This window comes from Prunus persica, chromosome G3, assembly GCF_000346465.2.
Source record: "Prunus persica cultivar Lovell chromosome G3, Prunus_persica_NCBIv2, whole genome shotgun sequence".
Classification (NCBI taxonomy): Eukaryota; Viridiplantae; Streptophyta; class Magnoliopsida; order Rosales; family Rosaceae; genus Prunus; species Prunus persica.
Genome location: NC_034011.1, coordinates 9706834 through 9716948, shown reverse-complemented (window position 1 = coordinate 9716948; position 10115 = coordinate 9706834). Strand labels below are relative to the sequence as shown.

The window sequence follows — 10115 nt, the reverse complement described above, 5'->3', positions numbered from 1 at the left end:
TCTCTCTCTCCCCTCTCTCTTTTTTACTACAATTATTTGATTAATTTGTGGATTATATCTGTTTTCTATTTTGTCTGCTTCTGTTGTTAATAGTCATTAATGAGCACACGTCACTTCGCAGCCCACTCACTAATAAGTATCCTTTTTTTACTTTGTTTTTATTTAAATTTGTGACCTTTTTTTTTTATTAAAATGAGCAATAGTATACTAAACTTAAACACACTACACGAATACTAGAATTCAAACTCAAAATCTTTTATGGATAAGCAATTACTCCAAACCACTAAACTAGTGGATCATTTGCAAAAGGTCCCAAAAGAACACTGACACACTTGGAGAAATTTTTTTATTTTTATATCAACAATTTTTTAAGTGGAAAACTAATGAAATCGGTTTTGTGAAATTATTTTGAAACATTAAGAGTTGTTAGTATAATTTCTGAAATCTCAAAGAATTTTATAAATAACTCAACTAAAAAATATTGATAGAGTCGCATTCAATTATAGTGACCCAACTAATAAATATTTTTTGTGTCACTTGAAATCAAATTTAACCAAAATTTGAATTAGCTTTGGTGGATATGCCCTTTTATCTGTTCTTTTAGACTTTTTGGGGTCTCCATAATACCCAGAAAAAGGAAAGAAGAAAAAATCAATTTGAAACCTCAGAGAGTGTCGGTGAAATCCCATAAATTTGTAAATAAATCTCAAAAAGTGTTAGTGTTAACTCTTTTTAGTTTGGACATTTGAATACTTTTATTTTTATTTTAATGAGATTGAATTATTTAGAGGAAGAGGGAACCAATATTTGACTAAAATTATTTGATGTCTCCTGGCTAGTTAAGAAATGGTTTGCCACATTCAAAATACCAACAACAACAAAAAAGTTATTATTTTTTTTTATACAAGCGATATTGGGAAATTACGGGTGGGGGGAATTGAACATGCATGCATAAAATGGTAAAACATTCGAAATACAAAAAATAAAAGTCCTTTATTTTTATTTTTTATGCAAGCGATATTTGGATGGGGGTGGGGAATTAAACCTTGGAGCTCGAGTACAGGAGTAAATGTTTTTAACCACTTAAGTTAGAAGTCCCTTGACCAAAAATTATTCCCTTAGTTAATCAAAATAGTAAGAATTGAAAGTATTGATTAAATAAGGATAATGCATACTTTTTCATAAAAAATTAACATAAAAAATAAAAGCAAAACAAGGTCCTATTTTTATGGAACACAAATAGACTTTTTTTTATCTTTCTTATTTTTAAAAACAAAAAAACAAAAAAATTAAAGAATACCAAGAAATGATTTATCATATCATTAGTAAGTTTGGAGTTTATTTTTTTATACCCCAATATAACTCGAAGGGTAAGCACAAATAAAGTTTACTAAGGCAAATCTAGGCCACGCCACAATATTCCAAGGTACTCACGAATGAAGTCCACAAAAGAAAGTCTACTATGCTTGGAGAGACATCTTAAGGATAGTACTAGGGGTGTACGTTGGTTCGAAACCCATACAACTTAGCCAATCTGCATCCAACCTAATATAGATTGGATTGTGATTTTTCCAATCAAATCCAATCGAATTAGATTGGATGATCGGTTTTTATAATGAAAAAAATATAATAATGAAATATGAAACATTTTTTTGTTAGATTTAATATAATCAAATATATTAGTAGACGTAAATGTAAAATATAAATGAAAAGTTAGAGAAAATTGTTTTGATTCTATAATATATTAAAGCATAACTCCATCAAATGACTTAAAATGTTCATAACTTTTTTAATTACAAATACCTACATGAACAAAATAAACATAAAACTAACTAGATTAGATTGGATTATCACAAGCAAATCCACCATCCAATTATATCAGTTTTAGAAATTAGGGATCCAATCCCATCCTTTAAATCATCAAAACCAATTAAAATTGAATTGAATTGAATCGGCCAATTTGTGAAGTTTAATTTGGATTAGATCTTGTACACCCTAGTTAGTACATCCCAAGTTGTAGACAAAACTAATTAGGTTAGCTAGTCTTTGAGCCAAAATGATTATGTTCTCTATAAAGAGAAGCCTCTCAAATTTTGCCCACGTTTGGTAGACTAGACCACACCATATGTATAAGTTTATTCAAATCTAGCTAGGGTAGGGGCTGTAAAAGTCCGGTGCCCCGAGGGGCATAATAGTAGTGCGGCTTGTCGTTTATCTTTTAATTATGGTGTTGTTTCTGCTGTTTGTCGCTGTCTTGTCTCGAATTATATTTTGCTATTGTTGATTTATGTATTTTTTCTAATTTCTTCAATACTGCCTTCTTCTGGATAATTTCAAATCTCTGCTGTTTAATGGGGCGGAGGTTTGAGCTTCATAATTTAATAGAACATTCTTGCTCAGTATTTGAAGTTGGTATTTATGGGGTTGGCAGTAACATAAAATTACTGCTTGGTGTAAATTTTAATAGTAATGCCATCATCAAAGCCCTTCAAATTTTGGATCCCATTAATGTAACAACCTGATCCTTAATTAAATTTTAATTATTAATTTATTCTAGGATAAGACAATTATACCCCTAGAATATTTTATTAGAGAAAAAGTTGACCTTTTGACCAGGAATGAATTTGGAAATTTCAGTTATACTGTTGCGTAGAGCACGTCGAGATGAGTCCGTAGACACATAGTGGGCTCAAATCGGAGTTGTAACGAAAAAGTTACGGTCAAAAGAAGTTCAGTGGCACAATCGTAAATATTTCGAAGTTCAGATTTTTCTAAACCCAGATTCTGCTGTTTCGCGATTTTGGGGGGGGTGGGGGACGACCAGCCATTTTCAAACTTCGATTTCTCCTCCGTCCAGTCACCAAATCGAGTGCCACAACTTGCAATTTCTTCGTCTCTCTCTCCTCTTTCCATAAATATCCATATCCAGCCTTGATTCCAAGTGAATCCACTTGAAAATCGAGCCAAAGTTGAGCCAAAAACGAGCCCGAACTGCTGTGCGAAAATCAGCTGCCTTTCTTGGTCTTTTTCGGCCGTTTCCGGCCACCATCTCCGGCCAGTGAGGTATGGTTTCTCATCTACGTCTCGAGCTCTAGTTGATGGTTGGGTAGGATTTGATCAATTTCTAGCCTAGATAACTTGATGTGTAAATTAGGTTTTGGCAGGTTTTCCAAGTGAATTTCCGACCACTTGCCGTCCGAATTGGACGTTTCCGCAGTTGAATAATGTGTTCCACACGTCGAGTAGTAGCTATAGCTGGAAGGGTGGCCATTGGTTTTGAGATTTTCCGTCCGCCGGTATCGCTTGGGACACCCAAGCGCTGCCGACGCGTGGGCCAGGCTTTGGACCAATTTAGGGTTTCAGAATGATCTCCTGGTCCTCACGAGCATGTAGGTACTTTCGGATTTCAATTCAGACAACGTTTGAACCCCGAACGGTTCTCGCCCACTGTCCGATTTTCAGGTTCGATACCTTTGAACCGTTGGATCATAGTCAATTTCGTATATGTTGATTTAGGTAATTCCAGGATCGTAGAGGATTCGACGAACTGTAAAACGGAGTCCCGGATACTCTGGAAATGACAACCATAGGGCTAGGTTTACAGTAATTATCCGATCGTGCGATCGTGGGTATGATGATACGAGTATTGGAAAGAACTACGTGTGGCTTGATCCCTTAGTAAGGGTACGTAGGTAGCTTAATGTTACAAGGTGCAGCCACGAGTTGGAGTGTTTGAGATTTCTAATGTACAATTGATGTCTGGAAGTTGAGATGAGTTTTATTAACGTAGTGATTTATTTCAATTTGTTGAGGCCTGAGGCCAGAATGATATGATGCTTGATTGCTTGAATATAATCTAATGCATGCTGGCAATTGGGTTATATATAAACATATATGCTTGTTTTATAGGTGGAATTTTTGGGAAATGTTCAATTTACAGGGGAGATTCTGCCGAATTTTCGGCGGAAGTCGTACTTAAATTTGATAGAATTTTTGTTAGAAGGGCAGTTTGGTCAATTGTGTCCGGCAACCACCAGGTGTCGGACACGCACAGAATTCGGCTCGGATTCCAAAGTAGAATTTGAATCGGGTCCTGTCAATTAATGTATCAATGTCTTAGTTGTACGTATCTGAGCCTACTTCGAATCTCATTGATTTGATTATATATTAAACCAGGATCATTAAGTGAAGGTCGGATTTGGGAGATGGTTTAACCACATTGACCATGGTGACCTCATTGAGACTTGCATTGCTGACAATGACTTACTATGACTCAGATTAAGATTATATGTATCATAAGATATTGTATTTATATGATATCTTGATTGAACATAGGTAGAGTATTATAATGATCTAAACCGTTTATTTTTTAGATATTCTCTTAAATATCATCTCTATAAAGAATCACTTCAATTCAAAAATCATATAATTATTTAATTAAATAATTGTTATTTTAGTGTTTTCTTGAAATGCCCGATTTATTTGTTTTATTAATCAAAACTAAATGTCTTAATGGTTGTGAAGTTGTCCACCCCAACACCTTGACTACTTTTCAAAGTGCATTTGGATGGAAGGAGATGGACTACAACAACCTCTTCAATTGTTTTTAAGCTCTTATTTTTTCTCTAAACTACTTCTCCCTTTTCACTTTTGTTTTTGTTTTTGTTTTTAATACAAGGATATTGGGGTGGGAAAATTAACCCTAAGATCTTGAGTGCATAAGTAAATACTCTTAATTATTTTCGTAACATATCAAGCATGCCTTCAAGATCTTAAGGACCAATTTACGACAAAAAAGAGAAAAAGACATAAAAAATGTTCTGGGGGCAAATAAAGGTAAATATGTAGGAATTCCTACCTGCGTCTGAGAATCCATTCTGTTTGGGTGCCCAAAAAAAAAAAAGAAAAAAAGGAGAATCCCATTTCAATATTGCCCGCTTTCCCATCATTTGCCCTCTGCCTCGCTTCATCTTCTTTACAGTGGCTCACCGTTACTTAGCCCAACTGCAGCTGTGCTGCCCTCAAAGCCCCGTCTCATACTCTATAGCTCGAACGGCCCATGCCCACATGATAGTTTCTGGGTTCAAGCCACGTGACCATATTCTTAACCGCTTGATTGATGTCTACTGTAAATCTTCAAATTTTAGTTATGCCCACCAACTGTTCGATCAAATTCCCAAACCAGACATTGTTGCTAGAACCACCTTGATTACGGCGTACTCTGCCATTGGGAATCTAACGCTGGCTCGGAAGATATTCAATGAAACTCCATTGAGCATGCGAGACACTGTTTGTTACAATGCGATGATCACAGGCTATTCTCGTAACAATGATGGCTATGCCTCTATTAGACTATTTTGTGAGATGAGGCAAGGTGGTTTTAGGCCTAACGATTTCACATATACGACTGTACTAAGTGGTGTGGCACAGATAGTGGATGCTGAAAAGCAGTGCCAGCAACTACATTGTGCAGTAGTTAAGTCAGGAACAGGGTTTGCCACTTCGGTGTGGAATGCGCTGTTATCTGTTTATGTTAGATGTGCTTCTTCACCATTAGTATCATCATCATCATTGATGGGTGAAGCTAGGAATTTGTTTAATGAGATGCCTGAGAGAGATGAACTATCATGGACAACGATGATTACTGGGTACATAAGGAATGAAGACCTTCATGCAGCTCGGGAATTGCTAGATGGGATGGATGAAAGGATGGAAGTTGTATGGAATGCGATGATTTCGGGTTATGCTCACCACAATTCTTTTCAAGAAGCATTGCTTTTGTTTAGGAAAATGCGGTTACTGGGGATTCATCAGGATGAATTTACATACACTAGTGTTATTAGTACTTGCGCTAATAATGGACAATTTCAGCTTGGGAAGCAGGTGCATGCTTACATACTTAGAACCGAAGCGAAGCCTACTGTGGATTTTTCATTATCTGTGAACAATACATTGCTTACACTATATTACAAATGTGGTAAACTTGATGAAGCACGGTATATTTTTAATAATATGCCTGTTAAAGATCTTGTTTCTTGGAATGCAATCCTTTCAGGGTATGTTAGTGCAGGGCGCATCCAGGAAGCAAAATCCTTTTTTAAGGAAATGCCAGAGAGGAGCATTCTGACATGGACTGTGATGATATCTGGTTTAGCTCAAAATGGATTAGGAGAAGAAGCGATGACGCTATTCAACCAAATGCGATCAGAAGGTTTTGAGCCGTGTGATTATGCATTTTCTGGAGCAATTACATCTTGTGCTGCGCTCGGAGCATTGGAGCATGGACGCCAGCTCCATGCTCAACTAATTAGCTTGGGTTTTGATTCAAGCCTTTCAGCTGCAAATGCACTCATCACAATGTATGCAAGATGCGGAGTTTTCAAGGATGCAAACTCTGTGTTTCTTACCATGCCTTGTATTGATTCAGTGTCTTGGAATGCTATGATTGCAGCTCTGGCACAACATGGACATGGTGTTCAAGCAATAGACCTTTTTGAACAAATGTTGAAGGCAGATATACTACCAGATAGAATAACTTTCCTCATCATTCTATCAGCTTGTAGTCATGCTGGTTTAGTCAAGGAAGGGCGCCATTATTTTAGTTCAATGCGTGTCTGTTATGGTATTAGCCCTGATGAAGGCCATTATGCTCGCATGATTGATCTGTTGTGTCGATGTGGGGAGTTCACAGAAGCCAAGGGCTTGATTGAATCGATGCCTTTTGAGCCAGGTGGACCAATTTGGGAGGCTCTTCTTGCTGGTTGTCGGACTCATGGGAATATGGATTTAGGAATTCAAGCAGCAGAACGACTCTTTGAGTTGGTGCCACAACATGATGGAACTTACATACTTTTGTCAAACCTGTATGCCGCTATAGGCCGTTGGGATGATGTGGCTAAGGTGCGGAAACTAATGAGAGATCGAGGGGTTAAGAAAGAGCCTGGTTGTAGTTGGATTGACGTTGAAAACATGGTCCACGTCTTCTTAGTTGGTGATACTGAGCACCCTGAGGTCCAAGCTGTGTACAAATATCTTGAGCAACTAGGACTTGAAATGAGGAAGTTAGGATATCTCCCTGACACAAAGTTTGTGTTGCATGATATGGAGTCTGAGCATAAGGAGTATTCCTTGTCTACTCACAGTGAGAAGCTTGCAGTTGCATTTGGGCTCATGAAGCTTCCTCTCGGAGCCACAATCAGAGTTTTTAAGAATCTTAGGAGTTGTGGGGATTGCCACACTGCAATTAAGTTTATGTCAAGAGTGGTTGGAAGAGACATAATTGTGAGGGATGCAAAGAGGTTTCATCATTTTAGGAATGGTGAATGCTCTTGTGGCAATTACTGGTAATCTGGCCCGAGCTTGATGGGAGGAGGTTTTATAAATACTTGGCAGGTTGATCCCCTCAACCACCAGGTGAAGCTTTGTGATTTCGGAAGTGAAAAAGTTCTGGTGTGTTTGTCTTCATGACATGATTGAATGCAAGTGTAAATCAAACATATGTTCTCGTGGCTATCAGGCTCCCGAACTAATCTTTGGTGCAAAGAATATTCAACACCCATTGGTGTCTGGGCAGCTGGTTGTGTCCTTGCTGAGCTTCTTCTGGCCCAGGTTATCGACTGCTTTGGCTTATTGTTGGCCTAAGTTAACTTGGGTTAAAGAATATTTACTTTTTAACTGATCAAAACAATCCAAAGTCTTCTACAGCCATTGTTTCCAGGCGAGGATGCAGTGGACCAACTTGTTTTTCATAACTTTTTTAATTACAAATACCTACATGAGCAAAATAAACATGAAACTAACTAGATTAGATTGGATTCTCACAAGCAAATCCACAATCCAATTATGTCAGTTTTAGAAATTAGGGATCCAATCCAATCCATTAAATCATCAAAACCAATTAAAATTGAATTGAATTGAATCGGTCAATTTGTGAAGATTAGATTGGATTAGATCTTTGTACACCCTAGTTAGTACATCCAAAGTTGTAGACAAAACTAATTAGGTTAGTTTGTCTTTGAGCCAAATGAGTATGCTCTATAAAGAGAAGCCTCTCAAATTTTGCCCACGTTTGGTAGACTAGACCACACCATATGCTCGATGCAGCATTATATCAATATTCAAATCACAACAAATATTATGGATGGGAGAAAACAAGTGACTCACTAACCTCAAGCCACTCCAATGTGTCACAAGGGACACATTTCGGCTTCCATTTTAACTCATCAATTCAACACTTTTGTAACCATCGATACTTAAGGGTCGTTTAGTAACCATTTTATTTTTTCATTTTTAGTTTTTATTTTTTTTGTTAGAGTATAGATTGATTAGAAGATGTTCTCATGCGAGACGGTGAATTTGAATTTCGTATGGATGTTTAAAACTCATGAGCATCTACCTAACCATGTAAATCTAACAAGACAACATTACTAACTAATTACAGGTTTGAAGAAGAACAATTAAAACTCACGTTGTCCAGTACGGAGATATGAGTCATAGGCAGGATTTCCTCTTTACTTACATGGGTGGAGATCCTGCAGCTCATGGCTATACTTCTACCAAAGATGCCTCTTCCTTCACCATCAATCTCAGGGGTTGTTAGTCAATGTGACGCGACCCTCCTTTATTTGCAGCACAAGGTATGCTGTTATAAATTATCCTATAATATGCTTGCATCACATATATATATATATATATATATGTACTGGTTAGTGGTTTAGATTTACAATCTAACAACAGCAGGATATGTCGAATTTTCTAGTAAGAGAAAATTTCCGTTTTGAAACGTTTTTCTTACGAGTCGTTTCCTTTTGATTTTCAGTTCCAAAGAGCTCGAAGCCTCGAACTGGCTCTCAGGAGAAAACGGAAGCTCAAAAGCAGTCCCAATCATCTACAAGGCAGCCCTGTGTATTCACTTGAGATTTTAAAAAATTATTTTAAAAAATTCAGCGGATTTAATCAGAATGTAATGACTTATAAGATTTTATTGATAATTTTGTATATTCAAGATTTTTAACTTTTGGATTTTAAAGATTATATCATAAGATTTTATAAAATTTGAAAGGACCACATAGATTTATATTACAGGATTTATATATGGGTCTGACAAAAGAGGGCCATAGCCCAAACCAAAATTTGAAACTTTTTTAAATATTTAGCCCGACAAATATAGTGAACCCAGAACAGGGGAGGCTGCTGGTTTTACGATCTTAACGCTGGCCTGCTGCACAGTTGGTAACTCCAGTCAAATAGTATAAAAGGAACTTGCTTGTGTTACCTTATGAACTGTTACTGTTATGAGATATCATGTGGTTCTATGCAAGTGGAGTTTCTGCCCTATGTTTTTTTCGGTGGTAGTATTTTCTCTTCTATCCCCTACCACCTTCTTTTTCTCTTCTATCCATGTTGACCGAGGCAACAAGAACAAAAAAAAAAAAAAAGTATTCTTGTTGATCATCTTGTGTGTGAATTTCTAGTCTTGTTCGTCTAATGGATAGTTTCATTGAATCTCAAAGCTCCCAAAAAAAAAAAAATGCATAAAGAAATTTGACATGTATAGAGTAACAATATGATTTGGCTAAACTGTAAACTATTTCCCAGGAAAAAAAGGAAAAAGGAAAGAAAAGACGAAAAATTATTTCCCTTGAAATTCTCCCAAACCTCCTATGAGTAAACAACATGAATCATGGCTATATGCAGAGAAGGTGAAGTGGGTTTGCATGTATAGTAGAGAAGGTGAAGTGGGTTTGCAGGTAGAGTTGCAGAGATGGCTGGTGGCGGTGAAGCTTTGGGTGTTGAAGTTGGCTTTGAGAGAAGGCGAAGTGGATGAGCACAAAAAACAATCTCACGTGAAAAAAAAAAAAAAAAAAAAGTCTCATGGGTTAGGGTGGGATTTGAGATAGGGATACATCTCACTAAAAAGTCTCACACAATTTCGCATTTGAAAAAATCCTTCGAAATTAACAAGTTTTTGAATACCATAAGACTTTTTGTTACTTGTTTAAAGGCTTGATTGAATACCACAAGATTTTGACACTCTTTTAAAAAAATCATAATAGTCTTAATGGAATACCACAAGACTCGTTTAGATTATTGAAAAGTCTTAATTGAATACCATA

The 10115-nt window shown here is 36.7% G+C and overlaps 1 protein-coding gene across 1 annotated transcript; it reads left to right on the top strand.

Annotated features, from left to right (window-relative positions):
- On the top strand, nt 3225–7737 carry LOC18784458 (pentatricopeptide repeat-containing protein At1g25360). Its single transcript, XM_007216336.2, has 2 exons — nt 3225–3296; nt 4849–7737. Exons 1-2 carry the CDS (start codon nt 3225–3227, stop codon nt 7345–7347), a joined length of 2571 nt encoding a protein of 856 aa, XP_007216398.2. The 3' UTR covers nt 7348–7737.

Excerpts from the sequence above, each read along its gene's own strand:
- LOC18784458 (XM_007216336.2), top strand. The coding sequence starts at position 3,225 with ATGTGTTCCACACGTCGAGTAGTAGCTATAGCTGGAAGGGTGGCCATT. Across the intron at positions 3,297-4,848 it reads TTGAGATTTTCCGTCCGCCG|GAATTCCTACCTGCGTCTGA; the intron begins GTATCGCTTGGG and ends GTAAATATGTAG.